This window comes from Aristolochia californica, unplaced genomic scaffold, assembly GCF_029961685.1.
Source record: "Aristolochia californica isolate CCGP_79_NKW_82.1479 unplaced genomic scaffold, dmAriCali1.0.hap1 SCAF_1, whole genome shotgun sequence".
In the NCBI taxonomy this organism is placed as follows: domain Eukaryota; kingdom Viridiplantae; phylum Streptophyta; class Magnoliopsida; order Piperales; family Aristolochiaceae; genus Aristolochia; species Aristolochia californica.
Genome location: NW_027181770.1, coordinates 51,571,226 through 51,590,431, shown reverse-complemented (window position 1 = coordinate 51,590,431; position 19,206 = coordinate 51,571,226). Strand labels below are relative to the sequence as shown.

The 19,206-nt window shown below is 36.9% G+C and overlaps 1 protein-coding gene across 1 annotated transcript; it reads left to right on the top strand.

Moving 5' to 3' along the window:
- The first annotated feature begins 1,100 nt into the window (after window positions 1-1,100).
- On the top strand, window positions 1,101-18,101 carry LOC137950240 (isopentenyl-diphosphate Delta-isomerase I-like). Its single transcript, XM_068796629.1, has 6 exons — window positions 1,101-1,690; window positions 9,434-9,489; window positions 16,672-16,763; window positions 17,287-17,389; window positions 17,472-17,609; window positions 17,731-18,101. Exons 1-6 carry the CDS (start codon window positions 1,437-1,439, stop codon window positions 17,982-17,984), a joined length of 897 nt encoding a protein of 298 aa, XP_068652730.1. The 5' UTR covers window positions 1,101-1,436; the 3' UTR covers window positions 17,985-18,101.
- Window positions 18,102-19,206: the final 1,105 nt, after the last annotated feature.

The window sequence follows — 19,206 nt, the reverse complement described above, 5'->3', positions numbered from 1 at the left end:
TTCAATGTAGGTTTATCTTCTCATCCCATCTCGAGGATTTTTGGTGGGATGAAGTTGGATTCCTTGCTGAAGCCATTTCATTGGTCAGTTATAATTTCAGAGTTAACTACATAGTAAATTAGAGTAACTCAAAATATTCCAAAATACACTCATATCTAATCAAAACATAAAAAGAAGAGAGTATCTAAAAACAATTCTTGTTTCTTCATATGATGGAAGAACATTGATCAACTGAGGTGGAAGTCTAGAAGAAGTTTATTGTTCAAACTAGTGGGTGTTACATTTTCTATTTCTATTTTGACATATCATAACACTATAAGCATACAAGTTATTGTGGTTTATCAGCTGATTCAAGTCCAAAATGGTGGCAACAACATGAGGAATGGATGATGAAAAAAAAAAAAGAATCTGGTTTGGGTTCTTAAGAAAATTAGAATAGGGGTTAGAATTAGATATAAGAATCGGGATTTGGACGAAAAATAAGAACCCATATCGTTTCTTTGGCAACTAGTGGCCTAGTGGTGGCGATGGCGATCAAAACTGTAGTCTACAATCGACACGGGACAAGAAAGAAAGGAAAGGCTGAAAGGGAAAGGGAGATTGGGGAAGAAAAAAATCGGGCTTTCTCGAAGGGGGATTCAAGAAAGTTTGATTTTTTTCTTCTATAAATGTCCTAAGATAAAATTTTAATTATTTTGTAGGAAGAGATAAGCTAAATTAGACAACACTATATTAATATCCAATTAAAAATTAAAATGGGATAAAAATTATTTTCATAAATAATCCGAGTAAAGTTATAACCTATATATCATTTATATTTAATAGGATGTTATAGGTATAAATCCATGGGCCAGATTTTTGGTGAAACCTGAACCCGACCCAAAATCAAATAAGGTATTTTTCGGAACCCTATCCCTGATCCAGAGTGGGAATATTAAAACCCAACCCCGACTTATTGGGATTGGGTCAGGTCAAGTTTCCCTAAATAAAGAAAATTATAAATATCAGTATCAAGATCGACAATGGATGGCGACTGTATCCGATTCTGTCACGCCTCAGGGTATCGTGCGATGGCTGCCGCCATGTGTGACCCCATCCTTTCCAATTACAGCCATCCAGTTTTTCCGCAGAGCCACCCTCTTGATTCAATCTTAGCATTTCGAGAGGGCAGCCGCCAGAACCAAGGTGAGGAAAAACGTGACGCGTGGAGAACACTAGACCTCTTTATTATTTTCCTTTTCGTCGCACTCGCTCTTCCGAGTATAGAAAATTAGAAATTTTCAGAGAAGAAAGAGAAACAAAAATGGGATCTGTGCTGTGAGAATTGAACATTTGAATTTGTTTCAAGCACGAGTTGCAGAGGGTGAGCAGAATCAGGGACGCTGTGTCACCGGTCAAATAATAGTTTTATTCTTATTGCGTTGACGATAAAGGAAATGGTCCCAACGCGAATGTCGGGGACGTGTTTTCTGTCCACAGCAGTGATATCCACAAACCGTATCTTCTACTCGCCTCGGCATTTAAATCCCAGCACCGGCCTTTTGTCTCCAGCTTGTCGGGTATCTTGGGTGTTTGGCATTTCGGGGTTGAGAACGTTCTCGTCTGCCACTTCCAAGCCTTCAACCATGGGAGACACCATCACAGATTCGGCTATGGACGCCGTACAGAAGCGCCTCATGTTCGAAGACGAGTGCGTGCCTCGTTCTTCTTCATTTTCTTCTTATGCTGTCTTCGTTTCACTCTCAGTATGCGTTTCTGATGCACGATGATTTGGTTGATGTATTTGTATGTTATACCTGTTACTAAGTATAGGAGAACAGGCCGCTGTTTTTTTTTTCTTCAGTAACTTCAATCGCGGAGTTTGTTACCACTGAATTTTTGAGAATTATTTGGCTTTTATCTCTTTGATATTCTACTAGGATCTTGTAGAGGTCAAGCTCCGAGTGATTGGAGAGGAAAAGAATACTGTGTGGATGTGCTTATATAAGGGTCTGCTTGCTTGTGACTTTTCTTTTTGGGGGAAACTGATACAATCCTTCACTGTAACGTAATTTCTGTGCATACTAACAATATTGCAGATTCTAGTGGAGCGAAATTTTCTGCATCTTGAGATTTTTGCCGAGTCTGATGGATGTTTTAGATCTGTTGTGTTATAGTGTAAGGAATATGTTTCATGATAATTAAGAGTCTTCTTGGTAAGATTGAAAGAAAAATAATTGTTTTTTAAAGTTGACTGACTTTGTTGCTAGGAAAACAATTTCAGAGAGGCAAGAAGGGAGACTTCGCTCAAAGTGCAAGAGGGAGGAGTACCCATCATAAAAGAAGAATGAGAAATACCTTCCTTGTCCAAAGAATCTCAACTATTATTAGCAGCCCTTGGCGTATGCTGCCAAGATATAATGAGAGTAGATCTAGGGAACTTGATCTCCTCAATTGCATTAAGAAATTTCCAAGGTGGGTGTGAGCACCCACTCATCCAGCTAATAACAATAGCTGAGTCGCCTTCTATGACCTCCATGACTAAGAAATTTTGCTTGTATATCATGAAACTTATAATAAAGCATTGATTTCGGCTTCAGAAGAATCATGCTTGCCTTTAGGACCAGAAAATGATACTAAAACTTTGCCTTCGTGGTTCCTAATGATCCGCCAGCAGGCCACTGGTTCCTGAGAGAGCATCCTTCAAAGTTTAGTTTCAGGAGGATGGGTCCGGCAATGAGTTGGGGCAGGGGCTGACATGAGGAAGTGGCAACTAGATTCCAATGCTTTTGGATTAGAGATAACAAGGAGGGTAGCTTATTGTAAGTGTTTGTCCATAGTAACATGGCCTGGAACTTCTTTCAATTAGGCTACTCATCGAGTTAGACAATCTGTTAAATGTTCTGTCACTTCTGGGGCAGGGGGAGAAGCAGCTCTTGATGCTTCGTTGAATGAGGGCTCAAAAGCACAAACCTCCTCTCTTTATCTCATTGACTTAAGTGTAATTTACATGAAAGGACAGTTATGCCCTTCATTACAAAGATATTTATAACTCGATAAATACAAGCCAGAATTCAATGAAAATTGAAATACAAGATCCTGATATGTAGTCTAGCTTGCTGTACCTTGATGAGACCTATGAGAGATTGTGAAGTGTCCAAAATAACTCTATACTAGTATTTTAACACTCCCCCTCAAGTTGGAGAGCAAATGCCAAAGAGTCCCAACTTGTCACAAAACACCAAGTATTCACAACTTCCAAGGGGTTTTGTAAACACATCTCCAAGTTGTTTTGAGGACTTCACATATGGAGTAACCATCTTCCCTTGCATAACAATATTTGTATTGAAATGACAATTGATTTCTGTATGTTTAGTCCTCTCGTGGAATACTAGGTCACTTGCTATAAATATGACTGCTTGATTGTCACACTTCATAATCATGGTCCCCAGAATATTTAAATCCAAATTCAACAAGAACTTGCTTCACCCACATAAATTCACTAACTGTATGAGCCATCGTCCTATACTCTGCCTTGGTGCTTGATATAGCCGCTATAGCTTGTTTCTTACTCTTCCAATTCACTAAGGTACATCCAACAAAGTAATAGTAACTAGTGGTGGACCTCCTATTCATCTTGCACCCATCATAATCTACATTAGAATATCCTAAGACATCAATTTTCTTATTCCAAGTAGACAAAAGTCCTTTCCCAAGAGCACCTTCAAATCCTTTAGAATCCTCCGAGTAGCTTATAAATGTATTTTTCTTGGGTTTTCCATGAATTGACTTAGATTCGGATCAGGCCTTGTAACTATAGCATAAATCAATTTACTCACTAGGTGTCTATACTATGTCTTGTCCTTAAGTAGACTTTGAGAATAAACTATGGTTTGTATGTCTATACTATAGAACAAACCATAGGTGTCTATACTATATCTAAGACCCCTTCCTTTTCAACAAAAAATATAAAATAATCACAATGACTTCAAACAAACCAACTTCATCACCATGTAGCTGAATTTTTTAAACCATGCTCTTGGACTTTGTTTAAGTTCATATATAACCTTCTTTAATCAGCTTATACTCCCTGTTTCCTCCTGAGTAACATACATAGGAGCTTGCTCCATATAAACTTCTTCCTTTAAGTCTACAAGAAGACATTTTTAACATCTAGTTGAAATAGTGACCATCCTCTTTTAACTACCAAAGACACCAAAATACGAATCGAGGTGAGTGGAGCAACTGGAGAAAACATTTTAAACACATCAACACCAAAGGTCTTTGTTTATCCCTTGGCCACCAATCTAACCTTGTACCGATCAATAGTCCCATCAACTTTGACTTAATTGTGTGCACCCAACAACATCTAGCGACAAAGGCCCTTGTAGGTGGATTACAGAGACTTCACATCCCCCTAGGCACCAAAGCATCCACATAGTATCCTGCATTGAATGAGGTATAGTGGATATAGATAATGACAGAGCAAATGATTTGTAGGAAGGGGACAAAAAATCAAGGGAAACATATTGCATGTGGGATGAGAAGTACATGAATTTTTACCTTTCTGAATATTAATGGGCAAATCCAATTCAGAAGGAACTAGACCTATAGGCAAAGAGGAAGGCGGCTGGTTTTGAGTAGATGGCTCATGAGCTGGTGCTGGTAACAGATGATTAGAACGCCGATTATACACTGGAAGTGGTAGAGAGGAACCTATGACTAGTGCTCTATAATAGCAATAGGCACTGGGTTATCCATAGAAGGAGTAAATGGTGACTTAGACTCATCAGAGGATGCAAAATAGGGAGTAGTCTAAAAACGTAACATCAATAGACACACAAGTCTTACAATTAACAGGATAATAACTCTTATATCATTTTTGATGATGGGTTATCGGGAATAACCCAGAAAAATACATTTAACGGAGTGAGGAGACAATTTATCTACAAAGTACAACTTATGTTGAGTTTTAAAACCTGCATAGGAACTTGTCCTTGCAAAATAGATGACGACATGCGATTGATTAAAGAACATGATGTTAGCACTGCATCCTACAAAGGATTTAGGAGCATTCTTGTGGAATAATAAAGTACAAATAACTTCAAAAAGATGTATGTTCTTGCATCCAACAACTCCATTTTGTTGGGAAGAATATATGTTGGACGTTTGATGAGTAATACCATGTAGAACACAAAATGAAGTAAATTTGTAATTCAGAAACTCAAGTCCATTATCAATATGGAAAATATGAACATTAGCACCAAACTGATCTTTTATTTCATTGAAAAATGTAACAAAAGCATCAAAGACTTCAAATTTATCTCGTAGGAGATATACTTAAATGACTCTACTAAAATCATTTATAAAAGAAACGAAGTACTTGAAACTAAATGGACTAGAGACTCGACATGGATCCGATACATCTAAAGGTATTTAGTTCAAAGACTCGAGAGCTCTGACTAAAACTAGCACGGAAACTAGCCCGACGATCTTTCCCTCATTGACACAACTCGCAATCAAAGGAACTATCAACTGGCAAAGATGAAAATAACTAATGAAGCTTAGCTGATGATAGGTGTCCTAAATGCAAGTGCCTTAGGTCTGGAGAATCTTTAGTTGTAACTGCTACAACCTTTGGAATAGTTACTTCACCCAAAAAATAGAGCCCTCCCTTCTCACATGTGGAACCAATCGTCTTCTTCATTTGAAAGTCCTGAAAGACACAAGAAATGTTATAGAACAATTTAGAAATTTAGTGATATGACTCATAAACAAAAGATTGACAGGAAAGTTTGGGACAAATAAAACAGAACTCAAAGATATTTGTGTGGTATGCATAGTACCCTCCCCCTGAATCAGGGAGGTAACTTTGTGTCACTACCATTGAAACAAGAATCCTAACAGAAGATAACTCTACATGGAAGAAAGCTTTAAACACATCCATACCATAAGTTTGGGTATATCCTTTCACCACAAGATGTGTCTTATACCTTTCAATAGATCCACTGTACTTTAGTGTATATACCCAATGACATCCTACAATTGTAGCACCACAGTGTTTGAGTTCTACAATGTTGTAAAGTATCCATCTATACATCAATAGCCCGTTTCCACAAAGGAGACGGCAATGCTTCTTGTACTGAAGGATACAAGAAGACGATGATAGAGCAAACATTTTAAAGGACCTTGACAGAGAATGAAAATAAACAAATTGAGAAATAGGATACCGTGTACATGTACGGACAATTTTATGGACAACAATTGGAAGATGGAGATCACTTATCTCAGGTGCCTCAGATGGAGAAGGTGCTAGCTCAGGTTATGGAGAGAGTCTTTTGTAGTGCTATCACATGTTTCTATGTTGATACACTTGCAATGGTTTAGATACTTGAACTGATGGCAGTGGACTATCATGTCCTCCATAGAACTAGGTGCTACAAGATCAGGATGAAGGGTAACACTAGGTAAAGAACCAGACAAGCGAAAATAAGAAGTGTCTTAAAAAAATGTAACATTTGAAGACACGGTTTTTTTTTTTTTGTAGATGGACAATAACATGTATAACCCTTTTGTGTCAGGGAATACCATAAGAACACCCATTTCATAGCTTTAGGAGTAAGTTTAACCGTTGTTGGACCAAAGGCATGCACAAAGCAGGCACATTTAAATACTTAAGGACATACGGGAAATAACTCAACATTAAGCTTGAGAATATGAAATGGAATTTTTCCACCAAGTAAGAAGAAGACATCTTATTAATAAGAAAACATGCAGTATGAAACAAAAAATGTGTGTGAAACTTCAAGTAAATGTCAATTTTTCCTTTTTGCAACACCATTTTGTTGTAAAGTATACTCATATGAAGATTGATGAATGATGCCAATCGATTGACAAAAAGAACTAAACTTATGGCTCGTAAACTCAAGTCCATTGTCCGTATGCTGAACACAGAGTGAAGTACCAAATTTTGAGTCTTTATTTCACTATAGAAATTTTGAAATACAATAAAGACTTCAGACTTCTCCAATAAGAGATATGACAATGTAGATCTACTAAAATATCAATAAATGACACAAAATACTTATAACCAAAGGTATTGACAACATGACATCGTCCCCTCATACATCAAAATGGACTATTTTAAAAAAAAAACTATGACTAGAAGACTAATTGGGAGGAAATGATGCTCATTGGTGCTTCCAAGTTGACAAGACTCATACTGAAATTGGGATGGAGATGACAAATCAGGAAATAACTGGGATGACTTCCCTAGAGACAGATGATCTAGTCGACGATGCCAATGGAAGAGTGTACCATGGCATGAAGTGCAAAAGATACATGTGATGATGATCCACAATCCATCTCTCTCATGTCCTGAACCAATCATCTTCCTTGTTTGGAGGTCTTGAAACACATAATGAGTAGGATATAAAGTTACTGAGCAATTCAAAGATGGTGATTTGGCCTACTAAGAGAAGATTGACAGGAAATTTAGAAAATAATAAAACAGAATCGAGAAGCAAAGAAGTAGGTATAATAGATCCTCCTCCACTAACTAACAAAGATGAGCCATCTGTAAGTGTAACTTGTTTACTTGGCGAAGATTGACTAAGGTTTAAAAATAACAAAGACATATCTGATGTATGAGAGGATGCACCACAATCAGTAACCCATGTAGACAATGGATGCACATGGAAAGTTGACTCACTTGACTTAACTAGAGTAGCTGTAGTAGTAGGAGTGAATTGAGACACAAATATAGAGAAGTCAAGTGGGCCATCCTTTGGATCAACTGTTGCGTCCCCGTTTTTAAGTAGTCAATCTGAGTTAGGCCTTAGCCGCAAACACTGTAAATGTGAGGTTTTGGCAGTGAGAGATATTGATGACCCCCTACTACTAAAGCTTAGGGAAGTGGAAAGTCGAAGAGAGAGGTCGAACCAGATAAGAAGGCTCTCCATCTCTGAATCTGATACGAAGTGGATTGTGTCTCAGTCACCTTTTGCCTAGGGAAGCGTGAATCAAACGCTTTTTCCTCTATCAGCTAAGGCCAGCCCCCCCACAGGGGATGTAAGGGGGAAGTTGGAATATCTGGAGCACAATGCACAATATCATCTACAGGAGTTGCAGATGTTTCTCACCACTCCCAAAAACACTTAGAGTTTGCCCATGCTGGCTTAGTGAACTTCTCCCAGCATTTTTCTGCAACATGGTTAGTACATCCACAATGGACATGCCTATGATCATCTCTACCTCTGTTACAACCTGAGCCCTCTGGGCCTTGTCCTCTGCTGTTACTATCACGACCATGAGTAGCCTCTGATTGACTAGATCCATGCTGAATATTCATAGCAACAGTGTCAATAGGAGGTTTTTTCTTACTACCATGTGGTCTCACAGCTGTTTCTACATGCATAAATTTGTTAAATTCATGAGGGAGCAAAGGAACCTCATTTGAAGCAAGCAACTGGGTTCATACTACATAATCGGGCCCGTGACCTTCCAAAAACTTTGCAACATAAATCTGTCCTTGCTGCTTCCTCAATTGTTTCCCATCAATAGTAAAAAATGTGATAGATACCAATATTTTAGAATATTCTACAACTCACTTTAGTAATCAATAATCTTCCTGTCACCCCTCTTAAAACTAAACAATCTAGAATATAGCTCATAGATCCTTGATAAATTACTTTCCTGTGCATACATAAACTAGGGGGATGTCCAAATCTTGTTGGCGGTTTCATAGTTTATAACTTGGTTCCTTAGTTTGGCATCCATACTATTAAACAACCAAGTCATTACTTGGTTATCTTCAACTTCCCAATCATCATTCACTAGAATCGCAGGATCATTTCTCAAGTATTTAGATTTCCTCTCAGCTTTCAAGTAGATCTGATCCAATTTTGACCAGTTTAAGTAATTAGGGTTTGGGGTAGGGCTTAGGCCCTAAACCCTAAATCACAATTGCGTCTTTGCCATTTGAATAACTTGTCTCCTTAGTCGGTGTAAATCCTTCACCAGAATCAGCCATCTCAGAAATGTACAAAAGTCACTGATTTATGTATGCACAGGCTGTGTGGGCCCCACACAAGTAATTAGGGCAGGAAAGATAGCAAAAACTTGTATCTCAAACCAATTCAATCACCAATTAGGGCAAAATTTGTATGACATGCTTTCTATCCAAGTTGTGATTGACAGTTTTACTTTGTTTTGGAAAAAAAAAAATTGTGGGGTTAGTATCTGTTGGTGCATTGGCAGTCTTCTTATCGTTTTTTGCTTCTCACTTAAGTAGACGCAATCAATAACTTTTACTGTTCTAATGCGTACTGTCATTTTGGCCTGCATGATATCAAGTTAAATGAATTATAAAAGTTTCTTTTGCTTTTCTTATGCATCTATTGATGGAAGTAACTAACTTCTGAAGGCATATAATGAGTCCCCATATCTCATGCAGATGTGTGTTGGTGGATGAGCAAGATCGTGTTATTGGACATGACTCAAAATACAATTGTAAGTGAATTTTTTTACTGCAACACCATTATAAGTTTTTGATCCCTCGTTGTATCTTTACTTTGAATCCTTTTAATTCACCTATTTCCTTGAGTTGTACAATGGTTTAGATCCTTCAATTAGCTTTCAGAATCAAACAAATCCCTTGTTATTTTGTCAGATATTGTTGTGCCTACTCCTCTCTTATACTTTGGAAAATATGCCTAATTTTTTTGTTTATCTCCTTTCAAGAAAATTTTCTTAAAGTCGAAATATGAAGGAATTGATGAGTACATTTGCTCCTGTGACTATGCATCTTATTCTGGTTGTTAACCCAACTGTTTTGTCAGAATTGACAGTTTAGTTGGCCCATTCCACTTTTCGGTAACTTAAAGAGCTTTGCTGTCAAAGAGGACAGCTGTAGTGATTTTATACACTGGAACCTTGCGGACATTGCAACAACTTAAGCATTTAAAATTGTGGGTTTGCAGATTTTGAGAGAACAGAGATAGAAGTGAAGAAGAAGAGCAAGGGGAGAGTATTTTGGATAAGGGAGTTTGCATCAAATTGAAAGAAGATGCTTATTCATTCTGTCTCAACAACCCCACTCCTTTATATGTTAGGTATAACTGAGACATTACAAAAAAACTTACCTACCCCTCTCCTTTAACTACATAAAACATGATAAATATAAAGATCTAAATATAAAACAAACTACGGAAATAAATTTAGAGATAACATTGATCAATCCACCATGAGTAAAATGACAAAAATACCTGTTACAACATTCAAAAAGCATTTTATCAAGGTAGTGTGCTACTAAGCATTAATTTGTTGATATGTTAACATGCTATTAAGCATTTTGTTGGAAATTCGGATTTGATTGAAATCCCAAGATTTCTGTGAATAGCAGAAATTTTAGGGTCAGATTTGTATTTCTAATTATAGGAGATTAGCTGTAAATTAGTAGATAATAGTTTCTTGATTTTTAGAGATTAGAGTCAGTTTTGTATTAGCTGTAAATTAGATTTGTATTCCTGATTTCCTAGAATAACAATACCTTGCTGTATAAAGTCGGTGTATTCGATTAGTTCAATAAGAATGAAAAATTCGGAATTTTTTTCATGGTATCAGAGCTTTAGGATCTTTTCTGGGATCAGAAACCTCGTCATACAAGACTTCGTTGCTAAAACCATACCACTGTTTCTTTGTTGCCTGTTGCTACCCTGTTTTTAGTTAAAAAAACAGCGTATTCTTTGCACATTTGCTGTTCAGCTTTCATCAAATCTTCGGCCTTCATAGCCCTTTATCGAACATTTTTCACCATTGGTCTTCATCACCATTCTTTTCCCTTTAATTCTTATTTCAGAAGGATTTCAACATGTCTTTCATAACCGAGAAAACTCCTACTGCTCAGTCCCACTACTGCCCACTCCAAAGAGGTGACACTCAATCAAACAACAGGAGAATTACAAAATATTCAATTTGCCTACAGATTAAATGGCAAAAATTATATGAAGTGATCTCATGTGGTTCGGACCTTTCTGAAAGGGAAGGGAAAATTGAGTCATCTCCTTGGTACTGAGCCCAACAAGGGAGATCCCAGATTTGATGCTTGGGATGAAGAAGACTCCATGGTCATGTCTTGGCTGTGGAATTTCATGCTGCCAGAAATCAACGATACGTTTATGTTTCTACCAATGACTAAAGAAATATGGGAAGCTACACAACAAACTTATTCTAAGGTAAGGGATGTTGCTTGAGTCTTTGAAATTAAAACTAAAATCTCTGCCACTAAACAAGGAGATCACCCAATCACGGAGTATGCCAATCTCTTGAAGAATGGCAAGAGATGAACCATTATAGGTGTATTGAGATGAAGTGCAGCAATGATGTAGTTGCGTTAAAGAATATCATTGAAAAGGATAGAGTTTATGACTTTCTCGTTGGTTTAAATGTTGAGTTTGATCAGGTAAAAATTCAGATATTGGGAAAAAAAGGATTTGCATTCATTGAATGAGACCATCTCCATTATCAATGCTGAAGAAAGTTGAAGGGGAGGTATGCTTTACTCTCAACTGGTTGAAGGATCAACAATGATAATTGGAAAAATCAATGATGAGAATCGAAGTTTAATACTGAAAAAACATTGGTCTCTTCAGAAGTTGGGAGAATGGAGTCTCGACCCTCAAACAAGGATAACCTCTGGTGTACCTACTGCAAAAAACCTTGTTATACCAAGGAGCAATGCTGGAAGCTTCATGGAAAACCACAAAGTTCTCAATGGAATAGAAGACCTAGAAGTGAAACACAATGAAGCTAGGTGAATATGACTGAATATAGGGAAGATAGGTCACATGATGGTGTAAATTCCAGTAGTGGAGAGTAGAATGAATTCAACAAAGAAGACACTGAAAGGTTGAGATCACTCCTTGATTCATTAGAGAAGTTTATAGGTACCTGTTCCTTGGCAAATTCGGGTAAGCTTCATTCCTTATATGCTTTAAGTGCCTCTGGTTCAGATTTTTTAAATTCCTAGGTTATTGACACCGGGGCAACGGATCATATGATTCATTCTTCACACAAAATTTTCACATATCATCCCTGCCCTAGCAATAGAAAAATAGCAATTGCTGATGGATCCCTGACCACTGTTGCAGGCCAGGGAGACATTGTTCTAAGTCTATCCATGATCCTTAAAAATGTGCTACATGTACATAAGTTATCTACAAATCTTGTGTCTATCCATAAACTTACAAAAGATCTAAACTGCAGTGTGTTTTTTCTCGTATTTCTTGTATTTTTCAGGACCAAGTTACGAGGAGGACGATTGGACATGCTAAGGTAAGACATGGTCTTTATTATCTTGAGTTACCTAGTGGCCAAGTGAACAATGGGAACAAATCACCTCTCTTGTTTCTGTCCAGCAGCTCTCATTCCAATAAAGACTAAATTTGGCTTGATCATCTTAGACTTGGACACCCTTCCTTTAGTATCCTTAGTGTCATGTTTCCTTCTTTGTTTAAGAATGTTAATGTAAACAATTTTCATCACGATGTTTGTGAATTTTCTAAACACCGATGTGTTTCCTTTCTTTTGAGTAACAAAAGAACTACAATTCCTTTTTTTTTATGCACAGTGATATTTGGGGTCCATCTCAAGTTCCCAACATTTCAGGGGCTTGTTGGTTTGTCTCGTTCATTGATGATTGCACTCGGGTTTCATGGATTTATTTGCTAAAACAAAAATCTGATGTGAGCAACATTTTTCCTATTTTTTATACAATGGTCAAAATTCAATTCAATGTTGGAATTAAGAGGTTTAGGACAGATAATGTTAGAGACTGTTTTAATCAAATTTTGTCTCCATACTTTCAAAAAGAGGGAATTATTCATGAATCTTCATGTGTTAACACACCCTAACAAAATGAGGTTGCCGAAAGAAAAGCTTTTGTTCGTGCTCTTTTGTTCCAAAAGAATGTTGCAAAAACCCTTTGGGTGGGTCCTCACTGCAGCTCACCTAATAAATCATATCCCGTCTCAAGTCCTTGATTTTAAAAGTCCAATGGAGGTGTTTTCTCGATATTTTCCATATTTTCAATGTGTCAACTAAGTTAGCTCCTAAAGTTTTCGGATGTATCTCATTTGTTCTTGTTCACTCTCATGGCTGGATCATGCTAGATCCTAGAGCTATCAAGTGTATCTTCATAAGATATTCACCTACTGAAAGGGGTACAAGTGCTACAATCCTACCACTCGTAAAACGTTTGTGTCGATGTCACATTTGCTGAACAAGAAAGTTATTTTTCTAGCCCTTAGCTTCAAGGGGAGACATCATCTATGGAAGATAAAGATTTGTTTTTGAGAGAACCATCCATGTTTGTCAAAACATCCCCTGTGCATTCTGAACCCACTTCTGAAACTGAACTCACTTTTGAACCCATTTCTGAAGTCGAGCCTATTGAATCATCTCCTAATCTTTCTGAAGAACCATCAAGGCCAATAAACCCTACACTCACAAAGCCACTATAGGTCTACTCAAGAAGGATAAAGCTGTGTAAGTTCAAGAAACCGAATCGTCACTTGGGAATGAGGTAAGTCCTTCTACTAGGGTTTCAACTACTATTCTTGATTTGGATCTGCACATAGCCACAAGAAAGGGTGTTAGAAAGTGCACACAAACATCCATTATCCCATTTTGTGTCCTTTGAAAAATTATCAACCTCACACAAAAGCTTTCTAACTCATCTAAACACTGTAGCCATCCTAAAAATCTTGTTTGAGGCACTTGGCAAAGAGAAGTGGAAGCATGCAATGAGAGTAGAAATGGAGGCCTTGGAGAAGACTAAAACATGGGAAGTAGTGGAATTACCAATTGGAAAAAGACTGGTAGAGTGTAAATGGGTCTTCACAGTGAAGTATAAGTTGGATGGATCCATTGAGAGGTATAAAGCGAGACTAGTAGCCAAGGGATATACACAGACCTATGGAGTAGATTATCAAGAGACGTTTGCACCAATGGCGAAGATGAACATAGTAAGGTTGTTGTTATCTCTAGCAGCAAACTTTGATTGGACTTTACAATAGTTCGATGTGAAGAATGATTTTTTATATGGAGATCTTGAGGAGGAAATTTATATGGAAGTTCCATCTGGCTTTGGCATAAATTTGGGTAAAAACAAAGTGTGCAAAGTGAAAAAGGGCTTGTATGGGCTCAAACAATCTCCTCGGGGCATGGTTTGAAAGATTTACTAAAGCAATGTTGAATATGAAGTACAAATAGAGCCAGGGTGATCATACATTGTTTATCAAGCATTGGGCTTCAAGGGGAGTCATGGCATTGATAGTTTAGGTGGATGATATTATAGTATTTGGGAATGATCCAGATGAAAAGGAAGCTCTTTGGAGAAGACTAAAACATGGGAAGTAGTGGAATTACCAATTGGAAAAAGACTGGTGGGGCGTAAATGGGTCTTCACAGTGAAGTATAAGTTGGATGGATCCATTGAGAGGTATAAAGTGAGACTAGTAGCCAAGGGATATACACAGACCTATGGAGTAGATTATCAAGAGACATTTGCACCAATGGCGAAGATGAACATAGTAAGGGTGTTGTTATCTCTAGCAGCAAACTTTGATTGGACTTTACAATGGTTCGATGTGAAGAATGATTTTTTACATGGAGATCTTGAGGAGGAAATCTATATGGAAGTTCCATCTGGCTTTGGCATAAATTTGGGTAAAAACAAAGTGTGCAAAGTGAAAAAGGGCTTGTATGGGCTCAAACAATCTCCTCGGGGCATGGTTTGAAAGATTTACTAAAGCAATGTTGAATATGAAGTACAAATAGAGCCAGGGTGATCATACATTGTTTATCAAGCATTGGGCTTCAAGGGGAATCATGGCATTGATAGTTTAGGTGGATGATATTATAGTATTTGGGAATGATCCAGATGAAAAGGAAGTTCTTTGGAAGTATTTAGCAAAAGAATTCGAAATAAAGGATCTTGAAAAATTAAAGCATTTCTTTGGAATAGAAGTAGCTCGGTCGAAGGAATCTTTGTTTCACAACAAAAATATGTTCTTGATTTGCTAGAAGAAACAGGTAAACTCGGTTGTCGACCATCAAACACCCCTAGTGAACCAAATCATAGACTAGGAGAGTCTATGGAAGGAGAACCGGTTGACAAAGGTATGTACAAATGACTTGTTGGGAGGCTAATCAATTTGTCACACATGCGGCTTGACATTGCATACGTAGGTAATGTGGTGTGTCAATTCATGCAAAACCTTAAGGATGTCTATCACTATGCAGTATACCAAATCTGACAATATTTGAAAGGCAACCCGGGAATAGGGATTCTCTTCAGAAATGGTACAAGTATAGAACTAGAAATACACACAAGTGCTGATTATGCTGGCTCTGTTACTGACAGAATCTCAACATCTGGGTATTGTACCTTTCTTGGTGGAAATTTGGTAACCTAAAGTAGTAAGAAATAACCGGTTGTTGCAATATCTAGTGCAGAGACAGAGTTTAGATCGATGGCACAAAGTATTTGTGAGTTGTTATGGCTCAAGATTATCCTAGAAGACTTGAAGATTAAATGGGAGACCCCAATGAAGCTTTATTGTGACAATTAGTCTACAATCAACATAGCTCATAGAGGAGAACTTGAAAGCGGATTGATTTGCAGTCTCTACATTTCTATAGATGGCCAATTAGTAGACATCTATCTAAAGGATTGGTGAGTTCAGCATTTCAGAGGATAGTGAGCAAGCTAGGGATGGAAAATATCTACTCCCCAGTTTGAGGGGGAGTGTTGGAAATTCGGATTTGATTAAAATCCCAAGATTAATGTGAATAGCAGTAATTGTAGGGTCAGATTTGTATTTCTAATTATAGGAGATTAGCTGTAAATTATTAGATAATAGTTTCCTGATTTTTAGAGATTAGAGTCAGATTTGTATTAGCTGCAAATTAGATTTGTATTTCTGATTTAGTGATTTAGTCAATTGTATTTGATCAGTTCAATATGAATAAAAATTTCAGATTTTTCTTCACATTTAACATGTTGTCAAGATTACAAAACCCACCACTGAGCCAACTTTTCAAGATTAAATGGTGATGGCTGTCTCTCAGACGGGGTTTTCTTCTGGAATTTTTTCTGGTTGAATAACCGGTAAAAGTTTTAGTTTACTTTTGTTCTTCTGCTTCTATATATTATGTATCTACTTTTGTTCTTCTGCTTCTATATATAATTTATCTACTGAAAAATATCAACCATCAAATTTTCATGTTAAAAACCCGCATCTATACTTTTCCTTTATGACAAGTCATATCTTTTGGTAAAGCTTCAAATGCTCAATCTACTGATGCTTCATAACACATTCATGTTTCCAATATGTGATAGTTATATCTATGCTGTGATTACACTGTAACTTGTGGTTGTTGACCTACACAGAAACCTATTGTAGAGTTTATAAATGCTACTTAACAAGAAGGAAAGGAAACTCATAATTTTTTACAATTGAAACTTCATGAATATTTACAACTGAAGCTTCATGAATACTTTACGATTCATTTGTGGTAAATTTAGATATTTGTTGTTTGTCATGGTTGATGACATCAATGATTTTGACATTTTATGATTTAAGCAATATATACTTGGTTGAGTATAACGGCTTCTCTATTGTCGTCCAGGTCATTTAATGGAGAAAATTGAATCGGAAAATCTCCTACATAGGGCTTTTAGCGTGTTTCTCTTTAATACGAAGTATGAACTATTGCTTCAGGTTTGTGGAGTCCTTTCGCAAAAAAATTGTCGCATGCTATTTGCTTTTCTGTCAGTGAAAGTGTCAGTTTCTTTTACTTTCCTGAATTTGAAGTAATTTTACGTCAAACTATTGGCAGGTAGAGAGACAAGAAGGGGAAGTAATACCTTGTTTTAGCCAATCCATCTTGATTTTTTTTTTCTTTTTTTTTTTAGAATTGTAGTAGAGGTTTTATATATGAGGAAGGAGGAATAACAATTCAATCCATCCAGAACTTGAATTGCCTTTTTTTTCTTTCAAGGAAACATTAGTTTATTTTATATATTGTTTTTTAAGCAAGTTTACTATAGCATCGGCAATTGATGCACTATAGCCTACGTAATTCAGCTCACTATTCCAAGATATATGCTCATCAATGCTACATGCAACTTGAGTGCCTGAGGAAAAATGTTATTTGCCCACTCTTTTTTTTGCTGTCTCGTCTTGTTATTTTGCCATCCATGCAACTTGATATAATTCTATTTTTTTCCTTTTCTTTTCACAGCAACGATCTGCAACAAAAGTAACATTTCCTTTGGTGTGGACAAACACTTGCTGCAGCCATCCCCTTTATCGAGAGTCTGAGCTTGTAGAAGAGAACTGCCTAGGTAAATTTTATCTTAGCTATTCAATTTACTTTTCTGATTTTCTTCTTCAGTGTCATGACAATAATGCTTCTTTCTCAAGCAGGGGTGAGAAATGCTGCTCAAAGAAAGCTTTTGGATGAATTGGGTATTCCTCCTGAAGAAATACCAGTTGATGAGTTTGTACCTCTTGGCCGAATGCTGTACAAGGCCCCATCTGATGGCAAGTGGGGTGAGCATGAAGGTACAGTCTGGTCCAGCATATGCTTACATATTTACATTGCATTACTTATATTCTACATGTAATCATCTGGCTGGAGTAACACGCTGACTTGAACTGCCATGTCTAACCTTTTTCATTTCAGTGGATTATTTGCTTTTCATTGTGCGGAATGTCACCTTGAAACCAAATCCTGATGAAGTTGCCGATGTGAAGTATGTTGGTCGTGAGCAGTTAAAAGAGTTGCTGAGGAAAGCAGATGCCGGTGAAGATGGTGTTAAACTTTCACCTTGGTTCAGGCTTGTTGTGGACAACTTCCTGCTCAAATGGTGGGACTATCTTGAACAGGGCAATCTTGAGGAGGTTGCGGACATGAAGACCATCCACAGGTTAAAGTGAAGAGCAGTTGGGTCTTGTTGCAATTGAGATATCTGTGGCCGCTGGCCTCACATGAGACTTCGTCTAATTGTCTCTAATAAAGCGCGGATCATATGGTTTTTGTGTTTTGTTTTTCAACATCGTGATTATGCATTGAAGTTGTTCCAGTTTGAGAATACTTTGTTGATCTCTGTTAGGATTAGAACTTAAAAAATAGATGCATTTTGGATCTGACCACAGAAAAGTAGAACAAAGCAACAGGGGTGAATAGGTTTATGCACTTAAATTTTGAAGTTTAAAAATCTCTGCTCCATTTAAATCTTTAATGACTTTTCTTAACAAGAAAGATACCCCAAGCATAAAATACAAGTATGCCCATTCATAATCAATCAATCAATCAATCAATCATAGTTAAGACGATAATTTTTATAATAGTTTTGAGGTTATTAATCCATTTTAAAGGTGTCTCTACTCCATGTAGTTTAATCTGAAATGTAAAATAGTATAATTGAGGTCAATTACATCAACACTATATGATACCTCAATCACAATCCCAGAGTCATTTTTATAATGAGAGTCAAGTCTAGTAACTTGCTTGCACAAGGCTTGTCCAAATGATAATGCAAGGGTTACTTACTTTACAAATTAAATGCATTTAATACCTCTTGTTTAGGTTGATTTTACAATACCCAAGCTCAAATTAGATTGTATATTCTCTTCCAATTGTAATAGTGACTCAAATGATTTAATTTCAAAATATGAAGCTCTTTAGGAAAAAAATTAATATGAGTTAAAAAAGTAGTCTTTATAAAACACCTCAAGAGGGAGCAATTTGAAAATATGAGCTTATGAACAAGGAAAGATTTTAAAGTAGAAGATATATTGTACTTGGATTTCAAAAAGTGCAGCGTAAAGAAATTTCAGCTCAAGAATGATTCCATAGACTATAATAACAATTGAGTGGTGATTGTTCTATTCTGATACCATGTTAAGAACGACTCTAAACACAAAAGATGAACAACATCATCGATTTATGTGGTTCAGGAAGGTCTTATACAATGAATTCATCGTTCTAAAGGTTCAAATTTATACTAGAGGCAAGAATTGTAGCTTCATCAATTGCCTTTTATAATCGGTTCCTTTTCCTTGCCTATATATACCAAAATGACATTTTTGGTATTCAAAATTGTAAAGAAAAGTCTTTCCTATTGTAGTTCTTGAAGCTTCGGAAAGGGTCAAGGCA

Bases quoted from the DNA above. Each gene is read 5' to 3' on its own strand.
- LOC137950240 (XM_068796629.1), top strand. From the start codon at position 1,437: ATGGTCCCAACGCGAATGTCGGGGACGTGTTTTCTGTCCACAGCAGTG. The intron at 1,691-9,433 runs GTGCGTGCCTCG...TATCTCATGCAG, and splicing joins CGCCTCATGTTCGAAGACGA to ATGTGTGTTGGTGGATGAGC. The intron at 16,764-17,286 runs GTTTGTGGAGTC...TTCTTTTCACAG, and splicing joins AGTATGAACTATTGCTTCAG to CAACGATCTGCAACAAAAGT.